The sequence below is a fragment of the Podarcis pityusensis genome (genome assembly GCF_964106645.2).
Source record: "Podarcis pityusensis genome assembly, chromosome: 2".
In the NCBI taxonomy this organism is placed as follows: Eukaryota; Metazoa; Chordata; class Lepidosauria; order Squamata; family Lacertidae; genus Podarcis; species Podarcis pityusensis.
The window spans coordinates 25,151,784-25,163,760 of NC_138029.1; the positions used below are offsets into that span (position 1 = coordinate 25,151,784).

The window sequence follows — 11,977 nt, forward strand, 5'->3', positions numbered from 1 at the left end:
TTCAATGCAGTCTTCACAGCTGTTTGAGGGTGACCAATCTTTTCTCTCATTCCATCACCTTCATTAGCTTTTGGATCCTTTCCCTGTTATCTGTTGCATCTCTTTTTGCATGACATCAACTGCCCTGCCCTAACAATTGACATGTGATTGTAAAATAATCTGTACTGGGAGGACAGGTGAAATAATCCCTCCCATCACTCTGGGGGACAAGTGTTTGCATTTTCCAAGCTTGGCTCCACCTGGGTTACAATGAGTAAATAGATCTCTTCCAGCTGAGCCTTGATCAACAAGTTCTGCCTTAGCTGAAATGTGTTTTGCATTTCCTATCTTATTCCGGGTTCCTGATATGTAGCTTCCCTTAGATTGCATCTTGGTCTTCAGCTTCTGACTCGCTCCAGACTGCTTTTTGTGACCTGGACAATTATGCTGACTTAACCCTACCCCAATGAAATAGATTTGCTTGCAAGACCTGCTGTGACGATTGTACAGCTTGCCTGTTTGTGTGTGCAACATACTCCTCTGATTCGTGTGCATGTAAACAAACAGGATTGTTTGAAATGAAGGCAGCATTTCTGGAACTCGTTTTATTTTCTGCATCACCCTTCTGAATCTCAGCTCACTGCACATTCCCCTTCAGATATTTCCTGCTTCTGATTTGGATATGGGGAAGAATTTATTTCTGCAGAATGTGATAAGTAAAACCAGAACTTTATGTGTTTTTCCTTCCAGACCGGAAAGCATTTATCTCTCATGGCAGGCTGTCTTGTGTTGGTTCATCTTTATTCTTGAAGAAAAAATGGGGTGTTGGCTACCATTTAAGGTACTTTTGAGTTTGGCAATCTTGTACTCTTACCTATTTTGCAATCTCTGGTGGGCAACCACAGATATTTATCTATTTTATTTATAAAATTGTGCAAACTCTTCTTCTTTTTTTAAAAAAAATCTAAGTATGTCAAGAAATTCCTCCTTTCTGGCTCAACGTCTCTTGGTCCAAGCTCAGACCAAAAAGAGGAAAGGGAGAGATCAGGCTGTAAAGATGCTGTGCTGCTGTTTCTTTCAGCAGAACTCTTATGGTTTTAGTAATGTCATAAATACTTGATTCAGATAACAGTTTTATTAAAGGAATGCAATACTTGGTAATTGGTGTCCATCTAAATCCATTCTGAATACGAACAGGATGCATGTAAATGAATTGTATGACCCCGAGAGAACAACATCCCTGGTCAAGCAATACATCCCTGCTGCCAAATTATCAGCACAACATGAAAATGAGCTGAGTTATATACTGCCCTTGGAAAATGTGGATAAATTTCCAGGTAATTATCGTCTTGAATATGTAAATGATATCATAGCTATCATCTTTGAGTGTGCTATTAATGGAGATGTTCCTCAAAATGTTACTTTGGGCTGTAAGTACAATAAAAAGGATTTGCACAAGGCCGTAATGGAGATTGGAAATGCTAATCTTGAACTAGAAGTAAGCACTTGAGTTTCTTTCTCCCTGTCATGTAGATCTGTTCTCTGACATGGACCGCCAGAAAGAACTAGGAATTGTTAATTATGGGGTTACCATGACAACTCTGGAAGATGTCTTCTTGAAGCTGGAGGGAAATGAAATGATTGATGAGAAAGGTAACATACTGTTCCAAATAACATACTTTCTAGTAGTGATTCCCTGCTACAGCAGGGAAAATATGAGTTTGGGACCATATCTGTTGTTGGCATCCAACTGTCGTGGGAGCATACCCTCCAACATTTCTCCTATTTTATAATAATAATATCTATATGCCACCCATTTGACTGGGTTGCCCAAGCCACTCTGGATGGCTCCCAATAAATATATATAAAACATAATAAAACATATATTCTTGCATTTCAGGGTGTTAGACTAGATGATCCTTGGGTCCCTTCCAACTCGTAAGATTCTATGATTCTATAAAACGTTTAAAAACTTCCCTATACAGGGTTGCCTTCAGATGTCTTCTGAAGGTTGTATAGTTACTTATCTCCTTGGCTTGGGGGTTGCATAACTCCATACCCTCCAACATTTCTCTGATGAAAATAGGGACGTCCTAAGGAAAAGCGGGACATTCTGGGATCGAATCAGAAACCTGGACAGCTTCTGTGAATCCAGGATTGTCCCTGGAACATTACAGTGTTGCATTACAGCTGCCTTTCCCTGTTTTTTTTGAATCTGGGAGTGAGAGCTGGGATGGTTTATCAATGACAGGGGGAAAACATCTGCAGTAGTGGTGGCAGCAAGGAGAGCTGGGGGGAAGTAGGGGATTGACTGACCCAGCATCAGAAGAAGTCAGAAGTGAGTTTGTATAAGCAAGTAGTCTCTCTTTTGGCCAATACCAAAGTTCTGATTTTGTGCTTTTGAAATTTGATTACAAAGAGGGGCCAAAGGGTGCTGACGAAATGGAACAAGATCTGCTATTGCTCTCAGACACGGGAAAGGCAACCATAAGCGGATCAGAACTCTGGAGGCAACAAGTTTGCGCCATAGCAAGAATGCATTTTTTAAATCTCAAGCGCGAGAGCAAACTCTGGAGAACGCTGTAAGTGCCAAGATAATTGCTTAAAAGCCGTCGCAATCTGGGTTACTGTATATGTAGCATCGCCCCCTAGCCTCCTCCACCACACTGTAACTACTAACACACACACACCACAATTGTGAATCAACTACCCTTCCAATTTTGCAGCCACAATCGTACACTATTTTCACCTTCATCCCTGTTCCCATCAAGGGGAGGGGGCAGAAAATGAGGGGGAGGAAGAGGCATGGAAATGGGGGTGAAACGGGAATGTGGGGGTGCAAGGGGACTGCAGTGTAGAAGAGAGAAGCAGCTTCAGAAATCGGGTTGGGAAGGTGGAAATGGGGATTAGTAGTTGCATGCAGTTGGAGGGGGCTGGTCTACAGGAGTACAGTAGTACCTTGGGTTACATACGCTTCAGGTTACAGACTCGGCTAACCCAGAAATAGTACCTCGGGTTAAGAACTTTGCTTCAGGATGAGAACAGAAATCGTGCTCTGGCGGCGCAGAGGCAGTGGGAGGCCCCATTAGCTAAAGTGGTGCTTCAGGTTAAGAACAGTTTCAGGTCAAGAACGGACCTCCAGAACGAATTAAGTACTTAACCCGAGGTACCACTGTACTGAGGTGGGGGGCAGAATTGAGAGGTTAGCAATGGGGGATAGGCTGGTTTGGCCAGTGACAGAAATGGGGTTTCTGCCGCTAATAGATTCAATACCAGTTGCAATCATTCTCATTTGCTTAATTACTATCCTTTCTTTATTACAGACTGCTCCTTTTTGTAATTTTGCTGGCACCTTTAGTCATCCAGGTGCTGTTATATACTATTTGGGGGACCCTGCATTGTGCAGAGCTACACCCTGGGCTTTATTTTGAGCCAGGAAAGGAGTCTTTCAGAGGGTCTGCTGGACTTCTGATCCTTAATAATACAGGTAAGAATGAAGAACAGAATATTGAGATTCCCCCCCCCCCGCCCCAATCAGGTTTCGACCAAGAGCCAACATGCCAATACACCATGGCCAGACTGGGAAAACCTGGGTACAAATCTCTCCTCAGCATAAAGCACAGTGATTGAACAATAATCATCTCTCTTTTTTTAAAAAAATAATTTTTATTAACCGACCAATCAAATCACATCACATCACATAAATTCCGAATTAGAAAGCCGAATTTTAAATTTTTTGTTGGGGGTACCCATATTTCAAGTTCCGAAGGGGATTCCAATCATCTTCTTGCTGCTGCGTTAATATCCACAAATCTGTCCAAATAATGTTCATATTTCTATCCAGTCCTATCTTGCTGTTCCCACGTCTCATCTTATTCATATATTTTTATTTTTTCTTTGTGATCTCTTCTGATAATCTCCTTAAGCAGGTAAACACCAGTTATAATCCTGTGTGAATTTTTCCGTTAGTCCAATCACCATATCGAGATGGTTTCCATATATCATCACTTCCATAAATAAAAGCACTCTTTCCATCATTCATCTTCGGAAATCTATCGCCTTCTTTAGTCCTCTGAGGAGGCCGCCCGCAGTATGAAAACAGATCCATTCCTCCTCCCAGACATAAGTCTTTCGACAGAACTTGCCAAAATGGCGACGCTGTTTTTTTACTGCGTCATCCCAAAGCTCTTAAACTTTCCACGATCTCCTTAAAGCATGCTTTTGGTTAGAGATTATCTCCACACAGTCTTAAATCATCAGCTTAGGTCATTTAAGCGGCATTTATGACTTGGGGGGGGGGGGATTCTTGGTTAATCACATAAAGAAAAGAAAGGAAAGTTCCCCCCCCCATCCAGTCCCGTTGCCGACATACCGAGCCTTGGTGTGTCTTCTCATGATATATTCCTGTTTATCCAACCCGTCTTCTTTCTCAGAGATCTCTTCAATTAGCAGTCTTTACTCCCCCTTCTTCCTTGAAATATGTGCATTTGCTTCCACCTAATTATTTCTTTTGAAGTTGCTGCAGCTAGAGGTGCAAATCAGAGACAGCGTCCAGGAGAGCCGAAGTCCGTGCCTAGTGCCCCCACCCCCTCGAGTTCGGGGGTGGTATAGGGCACAGCAGGCAAGGGCAGTCCCCCCCACTCACTTGGGGGGGGCAGGGAGACTGCTTACTCCCATCACAGCCTCTTAATTACCTCGTGTGGGTTGGAGAGATGTTATTGTTGGCCATCTTCCAATGCGCCCCTAGTGGCACCCCCCTGAACAATAATCATCTCTTAATCCAATATTGTCTCAGTGTTGTGAGCAAAAAGTGAGGGGAGGGGAACCATGTCTAACAGCCCTTTGGAAGGAAGGATAGAATATGAATGTAATAAAATGAAGTTTTCATACAATTTTAATGGACCAGTAGAAAGCGAGTGAAAAATGTTTTTCCAGCTCTCTGTCAGGAACTGAAGGCTTTTTAACTACGAGCACCCAGAGCCCCAACTATAGCATAGCTCTATAGATTGCCTGAGGAGTTTGGTTTACTCATAAGGAGTAGGTTCCTTACAAATAACCCTTTGTTCCGTACGAGACCATGTTCTTCTGGAGAAAACTTCAGCATCAGGCAGCTGACTGAGCCTGCAACTTTAGGAATCAGTATTCCCTTGGACTCAGTAGTGGTTTAGCCTCTACCATTGATTTTGAGCAAAGGTCTGGTGGAGAAAGGTCTTGTGCCATGATCCCTGAAAGCCCCAAATCCCCCTGCTGTGTCTCACTGCCCCATTATACATCGTGCTCCTCTATAATGTTAGCTTTGGGGAGTGCCAAGTCCTCTTCTGAAGAGGATTCCTCCAGGGCTGTCTGAGATGCCAGATTGTATAAGGTATCAGATATTTGCTTACAAAAATTTTGATTACAGCCAACCAGGATATGGCTCTTCAAAGCTTGCTTCACTGAGGGGGTCATATCATGGAGCCTGGCACTATTGGCATTCCTAAAAGAATAAGATAATTCCAATATTACCTGAATAGAAAAATAAAAAAATAAGAATTTTGGGTGGAATTCAAGATGGCACTAAGGCGATTGTTCCGTCAGTGCTCGTCTCTTCCTTCATGCTGTTTTAGGGGTTTTCCCCAAACTTCCCTCCCCTCAAGTCAGTTTGGGGAGGAGAGGGTGAGGGAAGCCCATTTGTGCTAGTGGGATAACACAACCCAGTTTAGCAAAGAAATAGGCATTAAATGTTACACAAAGATAATTGAAATTCTGTATTACACTTCATTTTGGTTTTCTCCTGTTTGAGAAATTAAGATTCTACCACAGTCCTCCTGTCATTCTGTGAATCCTTGTTTTCTTTTTCAGGTGCAAGCATTGACAATTTCATCCAAGCAGTGAAGAATCAGAATGTCCTGGTAGAAGTTGTCTCTGGCAAAAATGTCAGTGACCAACTAGTGCACAATGGGGCTATAATGGTAGCCCTTGAAGACAAGGTAACTTCAGTTATTTTTTGTTGCAATCAGTACCATTTTTCTAGAAAAGGAGGTGCCAGAACTCACCACGAACGCCTCCCTTGTTTTCTTAAAATGGCAATGGTGCTCACCTGAGAGGTGCCAGAACTGAGTTCTGACTGGGGGGGAACCCCCCTGGGTGTAATCCTAAGTGGGATAAAACTGGGGAGCAAAGCCCCATATCGACTGTTACCATCTTGTGCCTGCTTGTGCAGGGGCAGGAAATGTCAGGGCAGACTTACTCTTTGCATTTCCATGTGGTTTCCTTTTTTAATCTTTAGCCCCATATCGCTGGCTGGAGGGGGTTAGGATCGTGTGAAACTGGCTCCCTGACAACGAAGGAGAGCTTTGACTGTCCTTGTTTCTTCATAAAAGCAATACTAAAAAATCCTGGTAACCAAATATGGTTGTACATGTTTTTAATTTGAAAGCAAGCAGCGTCTTGTGGTGTTGAGCGTAGCTGTTTTGCAAGCCTGTTTTTAAATGCCTTTCCCAGTTAAAGAGAAATGCTCTTTAAGCAGAGTATAATACTGGTGCAGCATCAGGTAACAGGTAACAGGTAACAGCTAGCTCCATCCCAGCCAAATTAGAAGCAAGTCCACGATTCCAAAATATGGGGGCACAAAGTTCACAACTGTTTGAGAGCAATGAAGCTGAAATATACTCAGAGTCCTGTAGTGATTTCATGCTCTTTATTGCAGCTTGTAAAACAGTGATTGAATGGCCCCCCAAACCCCAGGCTTTTATATACATTAATTACACAATGAGTCCCGTCTGATTGGCTGATTCTGTTTCCCTCCTGGAGCCCGATTGGTCTTTTCCTGCAGACCAATCAGTTGTTGCATTTTAGGATCCTACCAGCCTAATAGGCTGATTAACTTCCTCCTGGAGCTTGATCGGTCTTTTCCTGCAAGCCAATCGGTTGTTGCATTCTAGGATCCTACTTGCCTATTGTTCTAGGATCCAAGCTTAGTACATAACAGAAGCTGTCCCAACAAGTTCACATACCTATCCAGCAAGCTCTTTTCCAGAAGAAGAGGTGCTGGAACTCAACATGAATGCCTCACTTGTTATCTTATAATGGTAATGGATCCCACCTGAGAGGTGCTGGAGCTCAGTTCCTGTGAGTTCTGGCTGAAAACAACAACCCCGTTTATAGCTAAGGCACGGCACATACCTTCCATGAAAGAATCAGCCTTGTAAGAATGTCTAGCCTGCAGGTGCAGACTCCATCAAGGTGGGTGCATCTGTTCCCACTGGTGAAGGCATCTTCTGACCCTGGGAGACAATGGCAGACCTGCCTCCTCTTGTGAATCCTCTTCAGCCTCACCCCAGGCTGTGGCTCTGAGCTCTCCACAGCCTCTGGCAACATTCTCTCCTCAACAGGAAGGGAAACAGCAACAGAGACTCCAGTACCAGCATTACCATCTTTCTTCAGACAAGACTTTGCTCTGCTGTGTCAGGCTCCTGTCCCCACTCTTCCCCATCTGCTGCCCAAGGTCCACACTTGAAGGCACTTAGTGATGTAGGACACCTTCATTACAAATAACACATAAAGCAGGCTTATGAATTTCTGTTTTCATTACAGGCTGTTATTTTCTCAGCATTCATTCACTGACTCACTTGAATTTCTAACTTGTATTTCATTTCTTGTCTCGGTTCAGAAATACAGATTCACACTCATATGCCACATGGAAGTGACCAATTGCTTTCCGGTGCTTGTCAACATCATCAGCAATGCACGCCTGCGAATGTTAAATTCCACTGCCCATATTCGAATCTGGAGTCACATGTTTCTATTTGTAAGTCTTTCAACTGGATTGTAAGAATGGTTACAGTAGTGTGAAGAGGCGGGCTAGTTGTAGTGGTGAATAAGTGTGAAAACACACACACACACACACACACACACACAATCGCTCTTTAATAGATTTGCATTCATCTTTAATATTGATAGACTTCCAAGCCAAGGTATTTCTAATTTCATCCATTTTTCAGAACTTCTGTGATTTTTAAAAATCATGCGTTCAGTTTGAAACATCATTTTATTAGTTGGTGTTATATATATTCCAAGGTATTTGATAGAAACGTTTGTCCACTTAATAGTCATTTGTTTTGATATTTTAGTTTTAATTTCTTCTAGTACAGTATATTAATACTCATAATATCTGTACCACCTGAGTCGATTTTATACTCAGAGACTCTGCTGTAGTCTCTGAATTCAGTTGATTCTTGTGAGTTTATAATAGTTAACAGTACTACATCATCAACCTAAAGACAACTTTTAAATAAGCAATGATCAACTTTATTCCTATAATTAAATATCATTTTTAAGCCTACCAAGTGCAGAGAATAATAGCAGCTGTTCTAATCATATATACTGTCACACAGTGTTTATAAACTTTATCTTTCTGATTTGTTTCCCAGCAATTTAGTAGCAAACAGCTATGGATCTTTTTCTGTAACATGTGCATGTTTGGGGTATTTATATACCCTACCTTTCCAGCACATTTTGCGATGATGAGCGGTCGTTACTACAAGGTAAAGTAATTAAACATGCATGAAACTTATTCCCTTGCAATGAATGCAGTCTTTTGATTTCCCCCACTCCAGTTGACATCAAATTCAGTAGATTATCTATCAATTTTGGATCTGCATATAGTTTACTGTCCAAGCACCCACAGCACTCTTGGCATTGCAGTACAATTGTGTCTTATGTGGGAGTTTAGTTCCAAGAGTCGCCCGTATAGGCAAAACGCATGAACTCAAACCCTTGGAACCAAACTTTTATGTGATCTTGTGGGAGCATCCCAGACTGGTGAGAGGAGATAGCCTTGCTCAGAAAGCAAGCCAGATAGCTTAAAAGCTCTATGTGCACCAGGAAAATCCAGTGTAAAAATAGTTTCTAAGTTCTCTGCCTCACTTCCCAAGCAAAGCCCTTTCCACACACCAGCATTTAACATCAATCAGCCAGTGTTCAACTGCATATGGTTGAAATCGCGCAAGTTAAATGTGCGTAAGACAGAATCATATCTTTGGGGCCTATCACCCCTACATTCTTGTTTTTATGATAACTTATTTGAGTTGGATATAGCTCTTGGATTTATGTTCAAACCTTGGGAGATCGCAATGGGGAGCTAACGATTCTATTGATTCCAATGTGCCACAATGGAAGAAATAAAAACTTTCAGCTTTATGCTAGCTCTTATATCCCAGTCCAGATCTCCCTTTGAATGTTTTATTATTTGTTTTTGAAATGTAGAGACTGCCCTATTAAAAAAAGTTTAAAAAAACAAACAAGCTGAAACAGTGATAAAAAAGAGCAATACAATATACATTTCGGAATTGAGAAAAAATGAGCACACCAAAAAAGGGGGGGGGGGAATAAAACTGCTATACAGTGGTACCTCGGGTTACAGGCGCTTCAGGTTACAGATGCTTCAGGTTACAGACTCTGCTAACTCAGAAATAGTACCTTTGCTTCAGGATGAGAACAGAAATCATGCTCTGGCGGCGCGGTGGCAGCAGGAGGCCCCATTAGCTAAAGTGGTACCTCAAATTAAGAACAGTTTCAGGTTAAGAATGGACCTCCAGAACGAATTAAGTTCTTAACCCAAGGTACCACTGTAGTAAGGTTTTTAAATTCTGAAAGGGCATTAAAAGATGTCTCAGGTGCGCCTTCTTGTGGGGGTCATTCCACAACTGTGATGCCACTACAGTGGACACTCGGGTTGCGAACGTGATCCATGCGGGATGCACGCTCGCAATCCACGTCTGCGCACGTATGGGTTGCTATTTGGTGCTTCTGTGCATGCCAAAGCATGATTTAGTGCTTTTGCGCATGCTCGGCCGCTGAAACCCATTCCGGTACTTCCGGATTTCGGTGGTCCGCAACCCGAAAAAAGGCAACCTGAAGTGGCTGTAACCCCAGGTATGACTGTACTGAAAATGCACTTTCACTCTAGGCCCCCTGCTAGAAGGGCCTCCTGCAATGATCTGCAGGTCCAGGTAGGTAAGTGTGGCAAGAGGTGATGAGTTCAGTATTCTTGCAGTCAGTGCAAAGATTTCCCAATTCATTCAAGTGGAGAGAGCGGGCATTTATTTGAAGTATTGATACACCATTCCCTCTGTCTGACATCCAAGGGCATACTAAGTTGCCAGCTCCTGTAGTTCCTTCCCTATCTCACCTAGGAATGGGACACTTTTCTCAGACTTCTCCTTCTTTAGTCTTTGGTTGCTCGTTTCCTCCCCTCACCCTCTTGTTTCCTCAGAACACTGCTATTCAGAACTTCATTGTTTTTGCTCACATTTCAGCTGATACCCCTGTTAATTCATGACAGCTTACTAGGAGACCTGCGGTCACCTCAGCAGTGTCTTCAATGCTACTTCCTCAATCCTGGCCAAAGTGGTACAGAGAGGAGGTTTCTCCCAAACCTGAGCCCACCCTTGATTTTCTAACTGCCTCCCTAAATCCTTAAGTTGCCATCTCTTTCTCCATTATCGTTTTGTAAATTGCAGAGCCCAAACCCTTTAGAATGGTCCCCTGGTGGTAAAAGTAAAGGGTAAAGGGACCCCTGACCATTAGGTCCAGTCGTGGCCGACTCTGGGGTTGTGGCACTCATCTCGCTTTATTGGCCGAGGAAGCCGGCGTACAGCTTCTGGGTCATGTGGCCAGCATGACTAAGCCGCTTCTGGCGAGCCAGAGCAGCGCACGGAAACGCCGTTTACCTTCCCGCTGGAGCGGTACCTATTTATCTACTTGCACTTTGACATGCTTTGACATCACGGGGATTCGAACCGCCAACCTTCTGATCGGCAAGTCTTAGGCTCTGTGGTTTAACACAAAGTTTATTAGTTCTATTTATTAAATTTGCTAGTCGCTTTTTAACCAAAGCCATTCAAAGAGTCTTACAGTAAATAAACAAACACATACCTTAAATCTGTCATAAAAGGAAGGAAAGAAAAATCTAAATGGCTACTCTACTTTAAAAAAGTTGAAATAAAACACACACCCCCCCACACACAAGGAGGCAATTTAAAACCCAAGAAATGTTTTTACCTGGTGCCTGAAGTTAAGTAACAATGGCACCAGGTGAGCCTCTCGGGGGAGAGCATTCCACAAGTGGGGAACCACCACTCCCATCTTATCTGAACCTCCTGTGGAGGGGACATAAAAGAAAGGGGGGGACTAAGTAATTGATGAAAAATATTATGTATCTTAGGGACGTGGGTGGCGCTGTGCATTAAACCACAGAGCCTAGGACTTGCCGATCAGAAGGTCAGCTGTTCAAATCCTCGTGACGGGGTGAGCTCCTGTTGTTCGGTCCCGGCTTCTGCTAACCTAGCAGTTCGAATGCACATCAAAGTGCAAGTAGATAAATAGGTACCGCTCCGGCGGGAAGGTAAACAGAGTTTCCGTGTGCTGCTCTGACCCGGAAGCTGTATGCTGGCTCCCTCGGCCAATAAAGTGAGATGAGCGCTGCAACCCCAGAGTCGGTTACGACTGGACCTAATGGTCAGGGGTCCCTTTACCCTTACCTTTATTATGTATCTTGCCACAAATCATATACTGAAGGGCATAATTATCTCTTGCAATTTTCTTTGCTAGATAAAAACTCGTTCTCAGTTGCGGGTCTCAGGACTCTTTCCTTCTGCCTTTTGGTGTGGATTAGCTCTGGTGGACGTCCCTTTGCATTTTATTCTCCTCCTGCTGCTGCTTTGGCCGTGGTTCAGACTATTAGATATTGTGGGACCTCATGGCCATACTACCACAATTTTATGTTTGGTGAGTATAATTACTTACATTACTTTTTAAAAGTAGTCTTTAAATGACCTTTAATGTTTACAATGCTTACAAACTAATGTTTACAAATGTTACAAACATCGAACCATTTCCACTGAATAATAAACTTGGGCTGCGATCCTCAATAGTTTACAAGGGAGTAAACTCACCCGAACATAATGGGCCTTCTGTATATTGGTCATATGAAATGAGTTCCCAGAAAACCCGTGTT

The 11,977-nt window shown here is 42.9% G+C and overlaps 1 protein-coding gene across 3 annotated transcripts in view; it reads left to right on the top strand.

Annotated features, from left to right (window-relative positions):
• LOC308470840 (ABC-type organic anion transporter ABCA8-like) overlaps positions 1-11,977 on the top strand; it is an 87,806-nt gene that overhangs the window by 54,416 nt on the left and 21,413 nt on the right. For all 3 annotated transcript variants that reach the window (XR_013982672.1, XM_080994361.1, XM_080994362.1), the window contains 9 exons: positions 730-820; positions 1,177-1,316; positions 1,513-1,632; positions 2,399-2,561; positions 3,303-3,466; positions 5,821-5,948; positions 7,631-7,768; positions 8,391-8,504; positions 11,572-11,748. Coding sequence is in view for 2 of the 3 variants with exons in the window: in XM_080994361.1 (XP_080850487.1) it covers positions 730-820; positions 1,177-1,316; positions 1,513-1,632; positions 2,399-2,561; positions 3,303-3,466; positions 5,821-5,948; positions 7,631-7,768; positions 8,391-8,504; positions 11,572-11,748 (1,235 nt within the window). In the remaining variant the exon portion in view is untranslated. The remainder of the gene's footprint in view (positions 1-729; positions 821-1,176; positions 1,317-1,512; positions 1,633-2,398; positions 2,562-3,302; positions 3,467-5,820; positions 5,949-7,630; positions 7,769-8,390; positions 8,505-11,571; positions 11,749-11,977) is intronic.